Below are 23,302 nucleotides of genomic sequence, written 5' to 3' on the forward strand. Positions count from 1 at the left end.
TTTGCGAGGATATTAACATGTCTTGCCAAGACCTAGTAATTCCCTCGCAGCCAATGCAACATTCCTTAGAGGCCATAAGGCAAGACTGGAAAAGGGGATCATGTGGCTCGGTCCAAGCTGAATTAGCTACTCCAGAGAAACACTCCAAGCATATGACTTCTTTGCAGACACAGATCTAAGGTAACAAAACCCACCAGATTTTGGTGAATCCATTCAAGACATCTATTGTCAAGATGTCTCATGTAACAAAGAGAGGAATAGATTTTCAAAAAGGAAATTAAAAACTGCCCATACAATGCGATATACTTAGGAAAACAAGTAGCCTTGATGATTGGGGTTAAAAAAAGGAATTGGGGAAGAGGATATTGCACAGCTATGACTAGATTTTGTTTGCCTGCTCTCCTGTGAGAAAAGTGTCAGGAGAAGAAAAACAGAAAAATGCTAAACATATCCTCTGCAATGTTACTGATTATGCAAAATACTGTCCTTCTGGGAGCTGCCTACAGTAGGTTAAACCTGACTTTCAGAAGATGAACAGCAGGTTTTCAATTATGGCATTTGAGACCTCCGGAGTGGCGATTATGAGAAGATAGAAGAAGTCAGACGGCCCATTTAAGACATGCTTTTTATTCAGCAACAGGACAAGCCCTCAGACTGGTACTCTTGCAAGCACTCAAGGTATGCACAATAAAGGGCAGTACAAAGATCCCCAAACAGGCTCCAGGAGCTGTGGTGCACGGTTTGGGCTGGGGGGGGAGCAGTGCCTTGGATCCTGGGCTGTTACCATCGCTGTGCCCCTGCTAAAATGCGTGTGGCTAATTAGTTGTGGGAGTAGCCTTCGTGCCTGCTAGTTGGGTTACCTCTGTGCCACACGCTTTTGCTGGGCTATTTCTCCAGCCTGAAGGGCAATGGGAATTTTACCAGCAGCTTCAGTGAAAACAGGCCAGCAGGCAGTGCTTTGCATCTCCTACTCTAAGGATCTTTACTTGGTTCACCACTCATTGTTATGACAGTTGTCTCATTTATTCACTTTTTACATCAAAATCCATTCCTCTAAAGCTTATGTTCAGCCTTAAGCTTCAGCATGTGCTAATAGTATTAATCATTCTGGAAATAGCTCTGTCTACTCTGCTATCAGTAGCTATCTTGATAACACACTGTCCTGGCTCCACGTTGCGTCCCTGCTCTCTGGGGGTGGCTCTGAAGCAACCAAATAGGTGCACAGCAGGGGAGAGGGGTAGGAGGCAGAAGAAAGCAGAAGGGGATGCCCTTGGGTTGTGCCTCCATGTTTTGGAGCGTGTACCAAGGTGCACTTAGCTGCCGTGCGATTCAGCCATGGTTTCTTCTGGGGGGGTCTGAGCTTCCCCTATGCATCCCATCTGTCCTGGAGGAGATATCACACAACATGCTCGGGATGGTAAAGATGGTCTAGAAACCTTCCAAGAAGGGTCCTACTGTCACAGGCGTCAAGGGCAGATGGGACCTGCAGATAGGAGAGCCAGGTCTTGGAAATGCTCTGGGATCCTGCAGATCAAGTAAGTGTCGATGTTGCTGCATGACCTGCCCATATGGTTTTGCCTTTTTACTAGCCAGACTTCTGTGTATGCATCTCTTCAGAAAAAGGAAGGATATTCTGGAGGGCTTTGAAACCTTCTCCTGGATATATTAAGAAGTAACACCATGTGTGGAATCACCAGCAGAGAAATTCAACTAAGACTAAAAATAGAGTTTCCTTTTGCTTTCTTATTCAAAAAAATGCTAATGCCCAGTTCTAGGATTCTCATGTTTCTTTATCTAATGGACAGTCTTCAAATAAAAGCATCCTCTGGGGCAATGTCATGTTCCCTTTGCAATTGCCTGAACCAGGTTTTCTCTTCTTTCTGATCTTATAATATCTCACAGCTAGCTATGGCGACTGTGGAAAAATGCCAGTAACAGTAGTAAGGTTGCAAGTAACACATTGCTAGCTTCTTTGAATATAATTTAGCTGCTGAAAAACAAATGATGGTTACAAGCATATGACCAGTCACCTGCCTGCTTCCTGGCCCATGGCTTAAGAACTTCAAATTAGTACAAAAATATTTCACAGTTAATTAAAAGCTTTATTTTTATGAAGGTCAATAGAGGTGGCTCTGCCCATGATTGCACACAAAAAATTTCCAGTACAATTGGCAAATCACTTCCCGTGTCTTAGTTTCCCATTTTTAAATAGTACAAAGTTCACGCAGACCTGGCTTTTCCACAATCCACAGCAGGTGCCAGGAGAACAAACTCCCCCATGGGGCATTTGGTGGTCTCAGGTATACTACTGTACACTGCTGCTGTACTGCAAGATGCACATGATGAAATAGTCCTTGAACAGGAAAATGTGAGGTCATTTTTAGCTATCAATAGTCCATGAAAATGTAAAATGCATGGGATGTAAGTAGGAGTGGATCAGAATACTGCTATGGTAATTGTTTAAGAAATATTATGCTTTTACTCACAAATCAATAGACAAGTCAACAAGTTCATCTGAGATCGTTGTGTATTTATTTAAGGCACTTCAGTAGTACTTGCGTTTTAGTACCCTAGTATCCCATAGCACATGTCAAAATATTGTATTGGTAGTTGAAAGTAACTTAATTACTTGACTTCTTCGGCATTGATCATCTGTTTTGACTCTGCGGTCCTTGGGGTAGTACTCTTCCTTCAACTCAGAACATACTGTCAACATTAACAGTGAATCATAGTCAGGAGAGAATAATCAACTTGCAGCCTCATCTCTTTTCCAGCTAACATTTTGCCATGAAGCATGTTTAAAAAGGCTGGAAATGAACATAAAATTGAAAGTTAACTGAGCTACTTCATGGCTTTTACTACAGCAGCAACAATACCCGCATCACTGAACAAATTTACTGAGAAAACGATTTTTGCTGTCAACACCATTGGGAAAAAGCCAGAGTTCCTATTCAAGTTACAGCAGTACTGCCCAAGTTAAACAAATGTAAAAAATGAGAATTTTGTGATTTTTTTTTACTCCCTCCAAAAATGTGGCACATTTCTTGCATTACAGGCTAAGACATCCTATTCAGCCACATTGCTTTTTAATCGAACGTTTTCCTTTACCTGTTGCTTGACATTAACCCACTGCTCCTCCTCTGGATCTTCTCCTCCATCTCGGTGCTCCCCTTTCCCTTCTTCTGCTGCTGCGCTGTTTAAGTTAACATTACTTTCAAAAGTTCCCTTTTAATCAGACCGAGCCTGCTGGCACGAGCTGTCAGCAGTATTCATTTCTCTAGGCTCTTGCCTTATGTTGCATTGCCTTGGCAACAAGATTTAGCAGCAAGGCAACAGCCTTGAACTTGTCAGAGTCTGTTGCAACGCGCCGAGCATGTATTACTCTCTGGCACCTTGGGTTGCTATAACAACTACTAACAATAAAACTCATCTCCCGGCTTTAAATACAGGAACTTTTACAGTCTGTTTCCTGGCAGGGCTGCAGCAGTATTATGTGAATTCTGGCTGTGCTTGTTTTGCCTTCTTCTTCCTTTTTGCACATGATAGCAGCCTCCAGGAGCGAGGCGCCGAGGCGCGGGAAGGAGCTCGGCAATGGGCAGCGCAGCCCGTGGCAGCGAGCGTGGGCGCTGCCGGTGCCGAGAGTGGGGCTGGGCGAACAAAAGGCCGAGTGACCGCAGGGACAATGCGGGGCACTGAGCCCCAGCAGCAAACCCCAAACGCTCCAGACTGCAGGCTGCACCCGGTGATGCTCAGCGCCTGCCCGCACCAGGCCTTCAGCTGCGGCATTTTCATTTTCCCCTGCTCCAGCAAAATACACCCTGCATGGCTGGTAATGGCATCCCAGGGAGGAGACTGCAGCCATCAGAGAGGCACTTTCGGTCTCTATCAGCACAAGCGTTTTCTCCCACTCTTGCAAATACTCAGCTGGCATTACTGCTGAGAATAAAGGAGCAGTGCTAGTGTGGAGAGACGTGCAAGGGACCAATGATTGTCCTTGTGTCATCCAGCCCTGCTCAGCACAGGTTGTCACGACACAAATGTCACAAATTAGGTCTGAATCACTGGTGTTAGGTATTAAAAAAAAAACCTCTTAGCAGAGACAAGGCTTTCAGTGCCAGAGGAGCTCTGTATGAGGAACATTTTCAGTCAATGGAAATGCAAGGTGAGGATGTAAATTGCGCCAGTGCAGCATCAGGAACCGTGGAAATTTCCCAGCAGCTCACCCGCTGCCCTGTCACACCTCCTTCCTGTGGCTTCATTCATGAGGACAGTGCAAAGCATTCATCCTTTTCCTGTATGTCACAGCCATGAGTATCTCGTGCAGAGTTAACATCATTCTCACTTTTCCATAGGATGGGTCATATTTCTTCAAAGGGACAGAATTCATAACCTGTGACTCGAACAATGGGAAGGCTTGTTTAAGAATAACTCAGGATACAGCACATTTCAAGCGTGGTGAGGGATGCAAACAGGAACAGGAAAGAAGCAGCAGATCTTTCCTCCTTTATGAGTGAAGCTCAGCTCCTGCAGCCAGGAAGCACTGGCGGTGATACGGCGCTTGGCGAGATGCGGGAGGAGGCAGAGCTCTGTCTGAGCGAAGGTCTGTTTGTTTAGACAGATTTTAAAATGTAAAAATGGTGCTTTTCATTTTCCACAATTGCTGCCAGCCGAAGGACAGTGGCTGCAGGTGGCAAGAGCGGCTGGAGGTCTGGTCTTACGCTGCTTTCCAGTGACTGCCACCCTGCAGGGCCAGAGGCTGCGATCCCTCAGGGACCCCAAGCACAGAGCACTGCCTGGACCCACAGGTCTTTTAGAAATGACCCCAAACAGGACCCACGTGGGCAATGATTTCCTGCTGATGATAACAGAACTAGTGTACGGCAGAAAAGTTGCAGGCAAGGAGCATCCCTGGATATGCACTGTCTTTATACAGGGACCCTTTTCATTGCTTCATTTGCTTTTTCAGGCTCATGCTTGAAAGAAGCTCATACTTTCAGGCTCATACTCTGCGCAGAGTTTTGAGTAAACATTCCCCGTACTGAGTTGCTAAGAGCCAAGCAGTCGACCTCACAGGGACGCTCCAGCCCCCAAACTTCTCTGGAGCTCCTCGTATTTCATGTTTCATTTGGAAAAAAAAATCAACCCAGTTTTTCTGACTCCTAATCTAGAGTTTTGGTTTCACAGATAAAAACAACTAATCAAACATAACGAGCCTTTGTTTTAAGGAAAACAGCTCGTTTGAAAAGCCCAGGGCTCAGTTCTGCAGTCAGATCTCAGGATGGCAGTGTCCAAAGACCTGAAATATCATAGATGGGGTCTCAGATGGTCCCAAACCTCTCATGGATATGGGCTATGGATCACCATCCCTTGGGCATGGGAGTTAAAAAATGTGGCCAGGCACCGAACTAAAGCACCCAAACAGCCTCAGAGTTCAGTGTAATGTGCAGGGCATATGCCAGCGCCCAGGTTTGTGCCTGAATGCTGATCGCGGCCTGGGAATGCCGCACGGCAACTGCAGGGTTTGCTCCCGTAAGGCCAGTTACAGGACCTGGGCTACATTTTTAAGGTTTACAGTTTCTACGTGGGACACATGTAGAATGTTTAATCCCAACTTTTCGACTTTGTCCCGTTATCTGAGACAGACAGTAACCCAATACTTTGTGTCTGGACTCCTGCACCCACTGGAATAAACATCTGTTTCTTGTACGGTGATTCATTTAATATATTGCACAGCACGGGACACCAAATTATTTCAACACGTTCAGGCCCAAGGGATTTTTCAGCAGGTGAGCGGGCCTCGCTCACAAAGGCAGTGACTTTGGGTGGGAGTTGGGGCTTGTAAAATGTGGCCCTTATATATATATTTACAAATAAATTTCTACTATACTGCAAATGTTAATTAGAAACAAAATCCATGTCTGGTCCCTCACTGGCAATCCCAGATGCCAGAGACTCGGGTTAGCATTGCCCGGAGGAGACATGACACTAACCCAAGCCCTGGCAGGAGCTCGCAGGAGGGCTCCTGCTTGCCCCCCAAGCAGACAGGGAGAAGAGCGGGACCTAGCAGAATTACAGAAGGTGAAGACACCTGGCTCCATTAGTTTTATTGCCGGAGCGGATAAGGAAACCTTGTGTAATGAAAATGCTTCCCAGGTGTCAGGCCAAAACACAGGCGGGTCCCTGCACCCTGTTAATGTTTGTGCTAGTGAAGACTTTGAGGAAGAATGGCATCATATGACCTGAAGAAAAGTCTCTGTTGTGCAATAAGCATGATTTTCATATTTAAATATGGAATATATCCATAATTATATCCAATTCATCAGGATATACTTCCTTAGCAGCATGGAATTTTATGCAAGCTGAACAAATGATCTCCTAAAGCACTTAATAGAGCACCAGTGACCACCGTGGTCTCTTTTGCATGCATTAGATCTAGCTTTTCCCATCTTTTTTCCTGCTAGAACAGACAAGGGAAAACTAAGAAGTCCTGGAAATGGCCACGAGGCTCACATTTCACTTGCAAACAGGCGAGTGCAGGTGAGCAGGGATGTGTGCGCACTGTTTGGTGTTGAAACAGAGCCAGGCAGAGAACTCAGCAAACATTTCATTTTCATCCTTGTTGTTAAAGGTTTACAAGCGAAGTCCTAACATCTGGTATTTAACTGAAAAGAGCAGACATGGAAGTACTCAGATATCTACCTGGCCTGCTGCTGCCTCCCTTTCCTTTCCAAATGCAGCTGCTGGGAACCACCCAACCATGATCAACTTCCAGTGCTGGCTGGATAAATTGTCCTCCCAAGAAAAACTAAGATAAGATCTCTAGATAGGCTTGTTTCTTCTCTCCCTGCTATCTTTTCCCCCAAACACACCATTTGTTGTTGCAGTTTCTAGTTTCACTGTTTCCAAACATACAAAATTTATTTTAAACGTGATCCAAAAGGACTCGTGCCACGTGTTTGAAACCTCCATTTAACTCAGAGCTGAGAGCTTAAAATACAAGCAATTTTCTGCTGAACCGTTCTCAGGCCCTTCCTTGCCTTGGCACATTACAGCGCTGCTGTTATATACTACCAAAACACTGGCATTAATTGTTTTTAGGTAATTTTCTAGGGTGGAAATAGGAAGAAAACTGGACTTAAAATACTTGTGCTCTCCTGCATGGACACAGGTGTGCTTCCGTGCTGGGAGACTGTGACCTTGCCGAGCCAGTGCAGAGGCATGAATGTGACCAAACTCACTGTGGGGCTTTTGTGAGTAAAGCAACTTGCACGTGATGGTTTGCAGGACAGCCCCTGCGAAACACAAATACAAGAGGGTCGGTTATTGTCCGGGCAATCCCAGCGCTGTCACGTGGATGGGAGGGGCTGTTCGGCTATGTGTGCAACCTCGTAAAAGTGTGATTTGTCCCTGTGTCGGTGGGGGGGGAAGCAATCCCTCTCCCCACCTCCAACCCCCTGCGGGTCTCCTCAGATGTTTCCTGGCTTGGAAGCGGTGCTGAGGCTGCGGCACTGTGGGACCATGGCAATGGGAGAGCCCAATGGTGCTGGTGGTCCTGGCCCCCACGGCAGAAAAGTGGGGCTGAGAGCATCCTTTCGCCTGTTCGGTGTCCAGGAGATGTCCCAAGCCACTGGCAGGATGCCGCGGTCCAAAAGCCAGGCTCAGCGTGAGCTGAGCTGTAGCATCTCCTGTCCTCGGTGACAGCTGTGCAGATGCTCAGCCCCCTGCTACAAATCCCCGTTTCCTATTGCTGTCTCCCACAGCATGCTGCACCACAACTGGTGCTTTGGAGGGAGAAGAGATGTGTCCCGGTCACAGACTGGTCACTGGGTTGGCCTCTGACACCACAGTCTCACCAAGGTGCCAAACAGCTCCCGCCATGAAAAGACTGTGGGCTTGCTCGAGGTGGGCAGGAGTCATCTCGGGAGATTAGATTGCAAAACAGGAGTCTAAATTTCAGAGGTGCCCCACAGGAGAAGGTGAATGAAATGAAAGTTACAACCATAATAAAGGTATCATGGGTATAGGAAGGTTGATAAGATAAAGGGAGTTCTTTTATGGCTTATTCCCTGGCCTTGATCACTTGATACAGATCAAGATTACAATGGAGTTAATGGCTCTGTCACTTGGCGAGGTTGGTCTCAGGCAATTTTGGTTGCTACTTGTCAGGTCTGTCTCCCTCGCCCCTCTCTTTTGTAATCTGATGCAAATACAGCGTTATAAGAACATAAAAGATAGCCCAATTAGGACAATTTAATTAAAAGCAAGGTAGATTGAAGTGCTTTCATAAAACACCTTTGCAACAGAACTTGCCCCATTTTAGTCAAGATCAAACAGCCGCTTAGAAAGGACAGTTTCATCTCTTTAAACATTTCAGATTATATATCATAGACAGCACTGCCTGATAAATTAATTATTAAAGTATTTTACATTATCTACATCGGCAAGTTCATTAGGGCCACTTCAAAGCTTCCCAGAGACCCAAAATGCCCAGGAAACAAGCATCAAACATTTTGGCTTAACCGGAAAGCTCATTCCGCTTTCTCTTATTTAACTTACTAGTCATGTATTATTCAAACAAAATAAATAGTGCTGCCTCCCGTGCTCATCCGGGCAAAGCCTTTAGCAGCAATCCACTGGCTCGTTCAGCCTGGACAGCCACCAGCCTCCACTTGGGCCACGTCTTAGCACCAGTCCCCCATGCACCCCAGAACCCCCAAGGCTCATCCGTGGGCTTAACACTGGTCCTGCTGGGTCAGGCCACTGGTGGTACTGGCATGCTCGTAGTGTTTAGACCTAGGTCTCTGCAGACAGGCAGGACACCAGCCCGCATGGCACAGTCACACCTCCACCTGTAAAATGGCTGTTTACTGCAGAGGACTTGTCACAAGCATAATCAGGAGATGTCTGCAAAATGCTTTCTGGCCTGAATACATCTTTTCTTACAAGACCATTCCTCTTCTGGAATGAGGTCCCTACGCAGGATACCCATCAGTTTGTCATTGTTAATTCTACCAGGAAGGGAAGGAAATTAGTCTAAATTTTAGTGCTTAATGAGTCAGAACCAGTTAGAAGTCACCTCTGGGTACAGAAGCCTTCATAACATGGCTCTGCAATACCAGGCACTCAATAGCAACTAAGAAGCTCTTGCGGACATCAATATTTTCCCTTCTATTTTCTGCTTCCTTTAGCACATTTTTAGGAGATGGGAATAGAGACTTTTTTTTTTACCTTTATTAAATCAAGATCTTGATCAGGAAGACAGAATGGGGACACATTTTGGTCACCAAACAACGCAGTAAGGTGTTTTCAGTGGTGGCTTAATTTATTTCCTTTTAAATTACAGAGAGACATCAATATCACATTGATAGTCTGTCTGCAGTGGCGCTTGTTATTTCTGCCCTGAGCTGGAGCCAAAGTAGAGAAAGTTAATCAAATTCAATCCTCCTGTTTTGCTCCCCTCTCACTCTGGGGTTGTAGGGTAGCTAGCGGAGGCAGGACAGATCCGCTCTCATGCTGTAGCTGCTCTCCTTGGACTGGCTGCGGACAGGCAGGATGGCATTTCCAGACCTGGAGGAATTAATGAGGCAAGTTCGATGGAGATGCTGAGCTTTCCCCTGCCCTGTCCTTCCCCTGGTACACGGGGCTCTGTGAACAGCCTGGTTATTTCATGCTGTGGACACTCCCCAAGTCACACTCCCACATAGGAGATGTATTTTCTTTCCTCCCTGTATTTGATTGCCGCTGCTCCCACGGTCCGTTAGCTAACCAAAACTGATTTAATAATGATTCACTGGCAAAAAATAATCAAACAAACAATTTCACTGGCATAGGCGTTAAGATTCCCTTGTGTTTAGCCACTGTCCTAAATTCAGCCAAACCAAAAGCTCTGCAGAGCAGGAAGGGAAGAGGCCAGACACCCTTAGCTCTGCCCCTGGGAAGCGAGCGTGCAGCATGTGGACCATGCCAAGGCAGGGTCGGAGTCTCCTGTTCCCTTGGGTACAACACGCACAAGCGGGAAGCACAGGGGAGGAAAAGGCATCCCCTTGGTGCAGCACTCCCTGCTGAGCTGGAAAGGCACGTGACGAACATTTGAAATGTTTTGGACTGATCCATCCCCCTTCCCTGGGCCGGCGCAGAGCTCCGGCAGGTGCAGCTCTCCGCAACCCTCTATTAAGAGCTGCAGCCAAATGCAAAATCTAACCCCAAATTATTATTATGAGTCAGAGGAGGCTGAAAGGACCATTTCACAACCCTGATTGGATTCAGCTGCAGAGTTCGCCATCGGCAAATGATCTCCGTGATCGTCGTGCCAATGTTGCAGTGCTTTTAAAATGTCCTGACATGTGCTTTAGCATGAGCATCACTGGATTCTGGCTGGTTTCCAAGAAATGAATCTTCTCAGCAAATATTCTGCAGGGTGAGCATAATGTGGTCTGTAACACAAATGCAAAACACGGCTGTAGTTTACCCTGAGGGGGACACTGATGTGATGATCTAAATGGGCCTTTCCGGCCCAGACTGCTGGGATTGTATCAGTCCCTTGTGGGCAAGGCTGGAATATGGGGTGAGAATAATCGGGAAACAGCAATTAGCTTCACCCAAGGAGATTAACGAGGAAAGAAAACTCTTCCTGCTCTAACAGTCGTGGTCACCAGCCTCCCCCTGCCCTCTCTCCCATTCCTCCTCAGGGACAGCCTGCAGCCCCGTCCCCATCCCCGTCCAACGACCCTTCCCAATGCCGGGATGCTGGTTGCAGGACAGACTTTTTATTCTCTTCTGTCAGATTACAAGTTTTGCTGTGCTGTGTTATGCCCTAGATTTTATTTCAGAGATGTATGAGACAGAGCTCCGCAACATGGAGAGAGCCGCAGAGGGCAGCAGTTGCTGGCCAGGGCTGGCTGCAGGATTCAGGTCAGCAGGGGAGCTGGAATTGCTCAGCCTGGAGAACGGTCAGAGAGAAGAGGGAGCCAGACCCTTTCCAGATGTGCACAGCGAAAGGGCAAGGGGCAAGCTGCAATGAGGAAATTCTGCTTGGATATCAGGAATAAACCTTTTCTCTCCAGAGTGGTCAGCACTAGCATGGGCTGCCCAGGGAGGCTGTGCTTCTTTCTTGGAGATACTCAAAATGCAGCAGGACAGTCCCTAAGCAACCTGTTCTAGCTTTGAAGCTGGCCTTGCTTGTAGCAGGGGGTTGGACTAGACACCTCCAAAAGTCTCTTCCCCCCTGAATTATTCTACATTTCTCTCATCCTGTTTTTGCTTCATGCTTCCCCTGGAAATACATGAATAGTCGGGACCCAGGTGGTTTAGTAAAAGCCTGGCTCATGTTGGCTCACTAGACACAGCAGCAAATGTTTGGCAGTGTGTGGGTAAAGCTCTGCGGGCTACAGCATTGGTGTGGACTGAGGGAGAGGAAGGAGGAAGGGCAGAGTAGCTGCTGGCTGCACTTTTTCTCCTCTGGAAAAATGCGTACAGACTGAGGCCCAGGGACCGGTTTCATGAGCTGGCCATGTACCCACACAGTTCTCCCTTACCAGTGAGATGCTGGGTGTAGCACCCAGCCTGTGCATCTTTAAGGGCCTGGTCCTGAGCACCATGCAGCCAGTCAAGCATCTCCTCTCCTACCAAGTCCCCAGGATGTGCGGGAGGCCCTGAACTAAGATGGGTCCCAGTGAGCACCACATTTTCCTCCTCTCTTCATCCTCTGCAGAGTCATGGTTACACTGGGTGCAGTGACGAACCCCACGGAAGAGGGGTGGCTGCAGCACTGTCACAGCGTAGGGGCTGGAGGGACCCCAGGCTACCAACTGCTGCAAGCAAACCCCTCCAGCCTGGATGCAGTTCCAAAGCAGATTTTTTTCCTTTTGTTGTAGCCTTTCTTGGTGGTGATCTCATTTCTGCATTTCTGTAACAGTCTCCTGTTTTTGTCGATAGGGTTGACTTATAGCCCACCTGTAAAAAACTGCCGAGGGCAGAGGAGCGCAGTGGAAGGTATTTTCATTAGGGAGCATGCATGGCAAATGGCCAGATTTTACAACAGTTGCACTCACTGTTGTTACCAATACGACCCTCCTCCCTTCCAAGCAGAAAACTGACAGTAATTTATCTTGAAAAGTAGATGGTACCGTTTCTGCTGAGGCTTTAAGCAAATTAATGGGACGCTGACATTTTCCTGGAGCTGTGCTCAGCCCCAGAAAGCAAGCTGTGGCGTACCTAAAGCCCGTCAGTTTGGTGCTGGGGAGCTGGTGTGAGCTCCCAGCACCTCCGGCCCTGCCCTGGCTCCTTCTCCCCCCGCCTCAGGCAGCTCTGAAACACCGGCGACTGCGAGGCCGGCTGAGCTGCACGGGGTGAGGAGGGAGAGGAGCCAGGCGCATTCGCTGGGCGGCCTCAAATCCCCCCTCGGGACAGTATTTTTGGAAGTTTAAGAGCGAAGCGGATGAAAGAGGCGAGCGCAGAGCGAGGTTCTGGGGACAGGGCCCTGCGGCGGCGCCAGGCGCTCCGCTCCGCTCCCGTTTTTCCCCTGGGGGAGGCACCGGCAGCCGCCAAACGCCGACGCTTCCCGTCGACTGCACCGCACTCGGCCTGCCTTGCGTTTCACACCGGCTTTCTGTCCCAGCTCTCCCGGAAGACGGAGCCCCCCACCCCGCCCGGGCTCCCCCGGCGGGGACCGCGCCGAGCACCGGGCTGGGGGCCGCCGAGGCGGAAGGACGGCGCACGCCGGGGGACGGGCGGCCCCCCGCAGGGCTCAGACGAAGGGCCACGCCGGGCAGCGCGGCTGTCGCGGGGTGCCCGGTGCCGGCCCGGCAGGAGCACGGCGGGCGGTCCCGCTCCCCGTCCCGCTCCCGGCCCTCATCCCGCCCCGCGCGTCCCCCGTCTCGCGCCGCCGGCTCCCCCGTGACGTCCGCCGCGACGTCAGCGGCGGGTGGCCGCGGCGGCCCACGTGGGCGCTGACGTCGCGGCGGCGGACGGCGGGCGGGACGGCGGCAGGTGAGGAGCGGCGGGGCGGGGGCAGGCCCGGGTGGGTGCTTCGGCGTTAATGGCAGAGCGCGTTAAGCGTACGTGGGGGCGCGGCCGTGGGGCCTCGGCCCGGCCTCCCCGCCAGCCGGGCCCTCCCCGGGTATCCAGGCCCTGTCAGCCAGGACCGGTCGGGGTGTCCAGGCCCTCTCAGGGTATCCAGGCCCAGTCGGCGTGTCCAGGCCCTGTCAGCCAGGCCCAGTCGGAGTGCCCAGGCCCGAGCGGCCCTGTCAGCCCTGTGTGGGGCTGGGGGAGGCTTTTGGCTCAGGGGGGCAGGCCAGGCTGGGGGTTTCGGTGAGTTTGGGGTGCAGGTGGGTACTGGGAGGCAAGCGGTGGGGTTTGTGCCTCAGTGCACGGCTGCGAGTGCTTGGGCTGCCCTGCAAGCAACCAGCCCAGGCCAGAGAGGCCTGGTTTTGAGGTGGTGTCACTGGTTCCTGACAACGCAAGCTTACATGCTTATTTTGAACAAGTTTATTCATAAAAGAGAAAATGAAGAGGAAATTATCAGAAGGACGAGCGTATCTGAAGCAAACAGGACATAAACACTCAGGGTGGTCTAACACAGCAGCCACAGGCAGACCCAGATGTAGCCTGACCTCCTGGCCTCGCCTCCCTTCCTTGCCGTGGCACTGACGCACACACTGACACAGCAGGCCTGGTGTCCCCAACCCTCGCCATCGCTGGTGCCTGGGGTTGCAGCAGCCCATCGCTCTGTGTGCATGTGGGAGGCAGGAGGAGGTGTCTGGTTCCTCTGGCAGCATTTTCGTGGTCGCTCTTTGCCCCATGTGTCTGGTGGAGATGCCGTCCAGGCAGGATCTGGCCTGGTCTCTTGGAGAAGTGACTCCTGTGGTCTGAGTGAGATGTAGGTAATGTACATCTAGACAGTGACAGATTTTGGGATCCAACTCTGACTGCCATCATGCTGCAGTAATACTTTGCATGTTACTTCTCCTCTGCCTTAGTTTCCCCATCTGTAAAATGGGGAGTGGCCTCTGACAGAATGATTGTGAAAACAAATTGGCGTAAAACAGCACACGCTTGCAAGATTTAATCGTAAGTCTTGACAAGCAAATGCCTGGCCCTTGATGTTCCTTGCTCCCCCATGGTTCACCCTCAGTGCATCTCTAATCTTGCCAGTGGAACGTAGTGTTAATGCATTTTCAGCTCTTTGCTGGGTGTAGAGAATGTTTTATGGGGGGCAAAGTTTGCTAGCCGTTTCAGTTTTGCCCTTTGCTTTCTTAGGCGCTGTGGAGCTTATGAAGGCCAAGCAAAGGTCTGAATGGTATTTTGTGTGAGCAGAGGCAAGAGGCGTCCGGACGTGGGGAACTACAGAGGCAGGTAACACGGCAGTCTGATACCTTTGAAAAAGTTAGGGCAGGGAATGGGACTGTTTCTTGCACTGCTAAATCCACTACCTTCATTTCAGCTGTGTTTGGTTTTAATCACTGGAGTGATTAAATAATGATAGAGAAGCTGTTTTAACTTTGTAGAGGCTTATAATTATGGCCAAGAAAGGAAAAGTTACCTGTTAAAAATTACAGGGGGACCAGAGTAAATGACTACCAAAGATCTGAGAGAAAATAGCTTCTCTTTCTCTGGAAATTGAAGACAATTTTATTGGAAAGTTTGTGGAGGATTTTTTAAAGTGATTTCTTATACTGTAGGGGTTATCTAAAATAGATGTCCTCCTTAATATGGGTTTTGTTGCTAATCTAGCTTAGTTGTGTTTTTAATATTGCAAGCAAATCTTTGAACAGTGAGAGTACTTTTTAATTTTTTTTTTTTTTTTTTGTCCTTGAGAGAATCCCTTGCTTGCTAAGAAAACCGTGGCTTGTCAGCAAGGAGCTTTATTAAAAGGCAAAGCCTTGTCATTCCTTGCCTATTTAAAAGAGACTTTCAGGCTCATGGAGACAAAGCACAGGTCAAGAAAGGAAGCTGTGTCCTTATGAGTTTGTAGAAGGAGATTCTTTTCTGCTGGCTAATCGCTATGTTGTTGCTCTCTCTCCTTCGTGTTTTTCCTCTGTCTGAACATAAATCAGCAGCAATGTTATAGAATATTGCAGTAGCTCATTACAGAGAACAGACAGAAACAATCATAGTATAATAAAGTTCGGTGTAGCTTGCAAACACTGTATAAAACTATGAAATTTGTCCTGGAAATAAATCTGGGGTGTAATCTAATCCCAGCAAAGGCACTGGAGTCAAGATACCAATTTGAGGCTGTAGTCTATGGTGCCTTTTGAGCTTGATTTGCTTCTTGTGGTCTGGGTTTTAAAACACAGTGTACCTGTGGGCAGACAGTCAGTCACACACAAGTCTGGTGTGCTCTAAACTTCCTGTGATGAGATGTGTGAATGGTGGTCTTGGGTTGAGATTTTTACACCTGAATGCATCAGACCTTGGTTAAGTTCCTGACTTGGTGACGGTGCTGCTGTGTGACCTTGGTCAAATCATGTCTTCCTATGGCTTGTGAAATGGAGGCAGCTTTTCTGCTTTCCTGTTTAGATGGCAAGCATCACAGGGCAGGGGCTGTGCCTTATTGTGTTTTGGCATAAGACCATAATGTCACTTGGGGCTCCTGGTAGTTACTGAGGTGTAAAGAAGAATAAGTGCCTGGATAAGCAAAAAATGTTTGAGACTTACATGCTATTTGCTTCTCACATCTATGATCTGTTTGTGGACATGGCTGTGAAATGAGCTGTGAAATGAACTGGTCAGAATAAAATACTGCATAGCATGGCATTCAAGCGGCACAGAGCCTACCCACCTTGCCCTGGAAAGTGACAGCATTAAAGTTGTAAGATCCCAGCATGTTCTTAAAAATGTGAAAGGAATGGGTAGAGAACCAGGAAGGGCATTATCCCACTTTGGGCACCCTTTGGAGATGTGAGTGAAGAAAAGATGGAGAGAACCTCTGAAGAGGTTCAGGTTACTTGATTTTCATAGGCTTTCAGGGGAGGCCTCCCCCACAGCTTGAACATCCTCTGCAGTCAGCTGGTGCCTTCCACTGCAGCCTTCACTTGTGCCAGCACAGCAGCATGGCCTGATGCGTCACTGTGCGCCGGTGCTCACAGCGGGCCCTGGCTATTGAGGGTTTCTGGGTAGCAAATTGAGAGGCTGGTGGTCACTGCAATGCCAAAGATATATCCATTGCAAAACCACAGCAAGGGAGGGTGATTGGCTTGTGCCCTTGTTTTCCCCTCTGATCTGCTGTCTTCCATCCAGTCTGTGCCCCACCCCTGCCTGCCTGAAACCAGCTGGGATCTGCAGAGTGTTTGCCAAAGGTCTTTGGAGAAGGTTCTTTTAAGCCTCCCTAGTTGTCCCCTGGCAGTCACTTGTGAGAGCTCATCAGGCTGTTCCTCCTGTTATAGTTGTGATCTTGCTAGGTGAACTAACATGCAGCGCAGAGGTAAATATGGCCAGTGAACGCATCCCTGTGTATGTCCTTGGGAGCAGATTTCTTTTGTCTGAGTTAATCCGGTCACCAATCCACTATGAAACCCTGGGCTATGGTGAAACTTCTAAAAATTGCATTCTTAACTGGTTTGTTTCTGAGTTCCTGACGTGCATGGCTTGCTCTCCCAGCAGCCTGTACTCCTGTGGCATATAAGCCACAGCATCTCTGCCCCAGAGTGAAAAGACTGAAAGTTTCTCTCTGTGCACATGACAGGTGGGGCTACTTCTGATCTGTGGGTATTTGGGACCGTCAGCATCACATGCCAAGACCTTTCCTGGCTGTCACAGGGCATGTCTGAGGTGCTCTGGTTCCTGGTGCTGTCCACATGCAAGAAGAGTTGGCAAGTGTGTTAAGCTCGTGTGTGTCACCACTGGGCATGCCAGTCCTTCACCAGGTGGGAAAGGTCCTTTACAGGATAGACCTGCTTTGTCTCTCTGGCCTCAACCTGATCCCTCATTCTCAAGGAACACGAGTGAAGTGACAAGACAGGAGAAATTCTGGGCTGAGAGGGATGATGTTGGCACAGTTGTCCTCAAGGAGAGTTTCCAGTGGTGACGGCCTCCAGCCTGTGCATGTGAGTGGCCCAGGACGGCTGGAGAAGCTCTGAAGTTTTGTGCTTTGTTTTAGTTGCAGGTAGGAAGATGAGTCCAAAAATTACAACAGAGCTGCTGAAGCAACTGCGGCAGGTGATGAAGAGTCCCAAGTATGTCCAGGAGCCTGTCCAAGCCTACATAGTGCCCTCTGGAGATGCCCACCAGGTATGGATGGATGGATGATGGGAATGATTGCACTTTCCTTCCCTGCAAAAAAAACCAAGGCAGGGATAACTAAAATCATCCTTCGTTCACTCGCTTTAATGGTTCTAGCATAAAAGCCTGGGTAACCTGAGAAACATCATGTTGGAAAAAGTTTCTGGAGTCTATTCAGGAGACTGAGGTTTTTATGTTCTTGTAACAAATCAGCGTGGATGTTCCACCAGCAACTTCTCATCAGATTGTCTCCAGGGAGCTCACGCTGCAAAAAAGGGAGCTTGCCAGAGCACTTGCTGTGCCCATGCTGGCTATTGGGAAGAATGGATTTAATGGGGGAGGAAAAGGCATTATCTGGGCTTTAGTTTCCCCATTAGCACCTCCTGATCAACGCACACTCTTAAGCAAGGTGGCGAAGGATTAGTTGCAGAGCTTTCCCTTTGCTAGATCCAGTTCTTGCTGGAATTTGCTGCCTTATGCTAAAGCCCTTCAGATCCCACGCAGAGAGGCCCTTGGAGAGGCAGGGAAGGAACAGGCCACAATGACACTTCCCTTTCGATGCTGCTCTGCATCAGCTTGTTCTGTGCACTAAAGACAGGAGGGAAGTCTGGGCCCAGGGTGGTAACCCGTGGTGGTAACTGTGTTGTGCGCTGCTTCCACCGTTAAGATTTTTGTAGTCCGTGACATTAATTTTAAATTGCTGAACTGCCTTTTACCTCCCCTGCCTGCTCATATGCTAGTTTCACTCTTCTGTTCGCTCTGTTAGGAGACCCAAGAACTGCCAAGGGTTTTTCCCTCCTCAGCCATTTTCAGGAAACAAAAGACCTGAAGCTTTCCTGGCTCACACCCAAAGCTCCCTTTTACCCCAGGGTGCACAAGAGCAAAATGCAACTGAATCGGAACCTTTGCCCTTGACTTGGCACTGAAGTGAGCTGGGTCCAGACTTGCCTGTGCCCTGGGACCGTATGTGCAGCATCGTGTTTCCTCTTAGGGAGATCCAAACTTGGGCAGGTAGAGGGAAGGCGTTTTCTGCAGCTGCTATTGTCTGCTGCATTCCTGCCTCAAGCTGCCTCCCTCCATATATAACTCTGGTTTCATTTCACTAGACGTTAAATGCTGTCATGTGAGTTGAAGAATGTGACCCTCAGGACTTCTGGGTTTTTCTGTTGCTTTCTTTTCCTTGACAGAGTGCAGTTAAGCAGAGAACCCCATGTTGCTATTTCCTGCCGGGCGAGTTGGTCAGGTTTCTCTGCAAAGTGAATCTATCTGAATGGAAACGATTACTAAAAGCTGCTGATTCTGGCGCCTCCTGACTAGCTAGTGCAGGATTTTGTCTGTGAGGTTTGGGAATTGGTGCAATTTTAGGCATTGGCGGAAACCTGTTGATTCCAGGTAAATTGTGATGAGCTGAGATTTGCAGCTTCCCCACGTTCCAAGCAAGGGTTTGTTTCCTGTACACAAGTAAGAACTTTACAGCCCTGCAGTCAGATTTTGCTCTTAGGCAGCTCCCTCCATGACTCAGAAGACTGCGGTTTAATGATACCCAAGCTTTTGGTGGCTTGAGCCATTTCCTCCCCACAGCCCAAGCTACTTATTGCTGGCCTTGCCTCTCTCAGCTGTTCCTGAGGCTGTCCTGGGATCCACATCAGAGAACTTGTCAACAAAGAGGGCTTTCCCTCCTGTGGTGTTGACACAGGGTTTAGATTGGGGGAAACTTTATTCCCTTGTAGGTTGCAGAGGAACCCCTGGATTGGACTGATGCTGATACACCCCGATGCTGCAACTTGCTGACTAATTTCTCTTTGTAACACTGGGAACGTTTGAGCTCCGAGCTCTGTGATGCTTTTAATATTGGTTTTCCTGCCAAGACTAGAAGGCTTAGGTTATAATACTGCCAGGAGGTTTGCCACCAGTTGTATCGTTTGCTTTCCATGCTTAGTTGTGTAAGGAGCTGAAAGACTTGCAGAGCTTCTCAAACACAGCTGGCTCTGACTCTGGCTTAACCAAGGCTGCTAATACCCTGGATTTGTGGCTCTGACAGCCAGCCCTGAATGGTGGCTGCTTTGATTTTTGAAACTTCTGATGCTGGTGATAGGAAGTCAGAAGAAATGGACTGTTTCCTTGGGGACCTGGGTCATCCAAAGGCTGGTGAGAAAGGAGGGTAGTCCCAGACAAAAGTGGACTGAAGTCCATACAAAGAGCCCCGCTTCCTTTCATGAGTGCTGGGTGGATCTTGCGGCTGGAGGTGTGAAAGGATCACGAAGGGGTGAAATGCCATGCTTTTGGGAATGAGGCACCAAGTCCTTTGTGGTTTGGCTAAAAATGCCTATCTGAGCTTTTGGGGTGTTGCAGTGGTAAATGCAGGATCCATTTTTATGTTGAGTGACCCAGTTTACATTGAATCTGGAGTTTACCCATGTGGGAATATGCAGAGATTGGAGGAGCTTTCTTCTTAATAGGAGGGAATGATGTTTGGATTAGAGCTTGGGTATGGAGCCAGTCACAGCTTAACTGGGGCTGGCTTCCACCCCCAGGCCTTGACTCAGTGAAAACAAATTTGGTCAGATCTGGCTGGTCTTCCACATCAAGGAAGCACCTGCCCAGCTCAGGGCCCCATGTTTGGATTGGCAGAGATGCTGTCTTCTGCTCAGGGCTGGCTCCTCTGACACACACTTGTTCTGAGCCGAGGAATTAGCGGAGTTACAAAGCAAGAGACGGCTTGTGCACAGGTTGCACTGACCTGTTCCAGATCTTACCCATGCAGTTAGGTTTTTGGCAGTGAATACCGACCTCCCTCCAAGTACACAGCAGTGTTTGTTCTTTAATGGCATCAGTGTCGTAGCTCTAAGGGCATTGCACTTTTCATTGCTGATTTTGGTTGACATTAGGATAGAATAAGCTTCAACATGTTAATGGCCCAACCGTGCAGGTTCTGGTGATAAGCACCACTGATTTTTTAGGGTTCTTCCTGGCTTAGCTGAGGGTTTCTGTGATGCAGCCCCCAGTTTTGTCTGCATGTCAGGGACTGATGGGTGTGGTGGAAAGCAGCCGTGAAAGGCCTGAGGAGGGCCAGGTTGAAGGCCATCAGAGCTGCAAGGCAAGCCCCAAGGAAATACCTTGTTCTGACTGTGCTGTGGCCTGTACTTTGTGTGGCATATGCAGGCGTTCCCCTTGTAATTTTAGCTCATGCAAAACATGGGCTCATCTTTGCACAGTGGGGGTTGCTGCATGGAACAGAACAGGTGGGTGTGCAAGAATTCAGACTGACAGATGAATGAACCATCTTCCCCTCCAGATCTCTCATACTCCCTTTTAAAGCCCATCTGCCTCATTGTAAACTCTTAAAACATTCCCTGGATTTGTCTGTGAATGGGACAGCATGAAGTACTTCCCATGCAGTCAAGGTCTTTATTAGTTTAGGTCAGCTTTTACCAGATCTAAAACTGATAGACTTCTTTTTTCCCTTTTTTTTTAGAGGTTTTCTTTTTTTAAAAATTGTTTTAATCCATTTCACTGTTCTGTGCTGTTAATGCAGCTAGCTCAATGTTAACCCTTCCTATGAATGTGAGATTGCTTGTCTGCAAAAGCAAACTAGTCTGTAGTCTCTATTGTGTTGATCAAGAGAAAGGGAAGAGAAATCACTGGTCTGATTTGAGATATACTTAGTGATATGATCCACAATGGGAAACTTCCAGCATCCCCTTTAGGTGTTGGACCCTGGGAGATGGTGTCCCAGCTTTGAGCTGAGAAGCGTAGGAGAGGGGGAGTCGTAGCAGTCAACAGGCTGAATAGTTGTTAGGAAATGTTGAAATGGGGAATCCTCCTCAGGTCTGGGTATTGCTCTGCCTTCATGTTCTGTCCTGCTGCTGTGAGACAGGCAGCCCGGGAAACGGGCACTTGATTCTGTTCCCTGAACAACTTTGTCCTCTCTATCTGCTGATGCCTCTGTCGTTATTTTAAAGGGGGTTAGTGGTGATGGTGGTGCTGTGGTGGGCTGAGGCGGATCCACCCTGTCAGCTAGAGGTGTGCAGAGGGCAGTCATCCCTTGCTGAGGTGGGTATCCTGGCCCCTCTCCTCCCCACAGCTGCTGAGCGTATGTCACAGCCCTGTGGGTTCTGTGGGACTGGACAGGAAGAGGCACAGGGAACTGGACTGGCTCAGAGATGAGGGCACCTGTGGTCTCAATACCTGCCCCATTTTTGCCAACTTTCATTAGTGGTTGGATAAAATAGAGGATTTCTTGGGAGCATATCCCAGGAATCTTCCCTGGCAATCAGGAGCAAAAGCTACTCAGCCAGATCCTCTTTTGGGCCATGGGTTTTGCTGTCCCAAGGCTCAGTTTCAAAATGTTAGTGGTGAATGGTTGGTAGCTGCTGCCTAGGGTGTCTCCCAGGAGGGGAGAGACATAGCTGTTCTGGAGGGGTTTTGACCGTGGGGTGATTGGGAGCAGAAACAAAGAGTTGGTCCCAGGTGCTGTGATTTGTGCTTCTCACTCCTGTGCTTTGAATCCTCTGCCACCTTTAGAACAGTGAAGAGTAACAGATTTGAAGGGAGTGTTTTCTAACAATCAGGTGGTTTAAAAATAGCCTTGGCCAGAGACAAGGGAAATGCAGTATCTATCACAGTAGGAACTAAAACCACCTGAGAATCAGGCTGTGATTTCTCAGCTCAGTCCCTAAAATGTTTCTTTTGCCACAGCACAGCTGGGTGCAGAGAAACTCTATGGGCAGAGGAACAGACTTTGGTTTCAGATCATTTGTAAGGTACAAATCCAGGGGTTTTGCAGCTTAAACATCGGCGCTGTCAGCCTGGATTAAGCTGATTTGCTGAGTTGCGCTAGTTAATTAACAGGCCTACTCAGCAGTTCTGACCTCCGAACTTACCAGAATGGGATCCCATAAAAATGGTGTGTGGGCCATTTCAAGGTACAGTTGTTCTTTTAATTTTGGCAGCTCCTGTGGATGTCGGGTATCTGTGCATTCTCAGGTTCTTCTGTAATGCTGCCAACAGATGTGTCCACAAACACAGGTTGTGATGAGTTTGGGATGAGGATGGACTAGTAGTCTTTGATTCCCTCTCACCCACCAAACCATGGTCTGGTGGTTTCTGGTGTAGTCGGGTTTTGAGTAGGCAAGGAAGAAGTGAGAGGATCGGCATCTAATTATGAAAGGTCCTAAGGGTTAAAGTTTTTACAGTTTTACCACCTTGATGATTTTCTTTCAATGTCATTGTTGTGAAAAAGAAAGTCTTAAAGGAATTCTTATAAATGCCAGTGAGGGGACTTCACTGGAGATAGTGAATTTTACAGATTTTTTGTGCTGATTACTCTGGTCTCCAAGATCAAGGGATGCTTCTGGTTTCTCTTCCTTTCACATTGCAGCTTCAAAGGCAGCATTTGTTGCCCAAAGGGGAGGCTGAGTGTGAGATAAACATCTGCAAACGCTGAAGCACTTTAGTGTTTACAGACGTTGGTGGGAGAAAAGTGCTGCAGCTTTAAAAAAAAAAAAAAACAAACAGTTGGACATAAATACAATATAATCACAGATGATTAAATGTTCCAGTGGAGTAGAGCCCAGGATTTTTTAACTCATTTTGTTCTCTCTGTGTTGTCCTTTAGGAGAAAAAGCTTATCAAAGTATTTGTCATCAGCTGATTCCCCCCCCCCCCCCCCCTTCTGTAAATAATTGCTGCCTCTTTTGTTTTCTAGAGCGAGTACATTGCACCCTGTGATTGTAGACGGGCGTTCATCTCTGGATTTGATGGCTCTGCAGGTACCTTTCCAGAATTTGGGTTCTTGCTAATGTATATAATTCCCCTGTAAAGAAATAGTCTCATTCGTGGCGTAGAGGCAGGATGGAAAGGAAACCTATCCAGCTTGTTTGGACTGTTTTCTTTCCATTTCAGCATCTGCAGAATTATGTCTTGGCTACCCGCTGGAATTATGTAATATCAGCGCAATAACAAGTTTTCAGAAAATGTTTGACCCCTGAATGAACCTCTCGTAAAGTAAAATCCTGTTAACTCTTTAATGTGGTGCTTGTAATCTACGGTCATTTCTTTTGATGTGCAGCCAGTACGAACA

The 23,302-nt window shown here is 48.3% G+C and overlaps 1 protein-coding gene across 1 annotated transcript in view; it reads left to right on the top strand.

Moving 5' to 3' along the window:
- Nucleotides 1-14,289: 14,289 nt before the first annotated feature.
- XPNPEP1 (X-prolyl aminopeptidase 1) overlaps nt 14,290-23,302 on the top strand; it is a 31,785-nt gene continuing 22,772 nt past the window's right edge. Inside the window, exons 1-3 of the mRNA XM_050899071.1 lie at nt 14,290-14,352; nt 17,099-17,229; nt 22,928-22,991. Of these exons, the coding sequence (XP_050755028.1) occupies nt 17,113-17,229; nt 22,928-22,991 (181 nt within the window). The 5' untranslated portion in view covers nt 14,290-14,352; nt 17,099-17,112. The remainder of the gene's footprint in view (nt 14,353-17,098; nt 17,230-22,927; nt 22,992-23,302) is intronic.

The sequence above is a fragment of the Gymnogyps californianus genome, chromosome 6 (assembly GCF_018139145.2).
Source record: "Gymnogyps californianus isolate 813 chromosome 6, ASM1813914v2, whole genome shotgun sequence".
Classification (NCBI taxonomy): domain Eukaryota; kingdom Metazoa; phylum Chordata; class Aves; order Accipitriformes; family Cathartidae; genus Gymnogyps; species Gymnogyps californianus.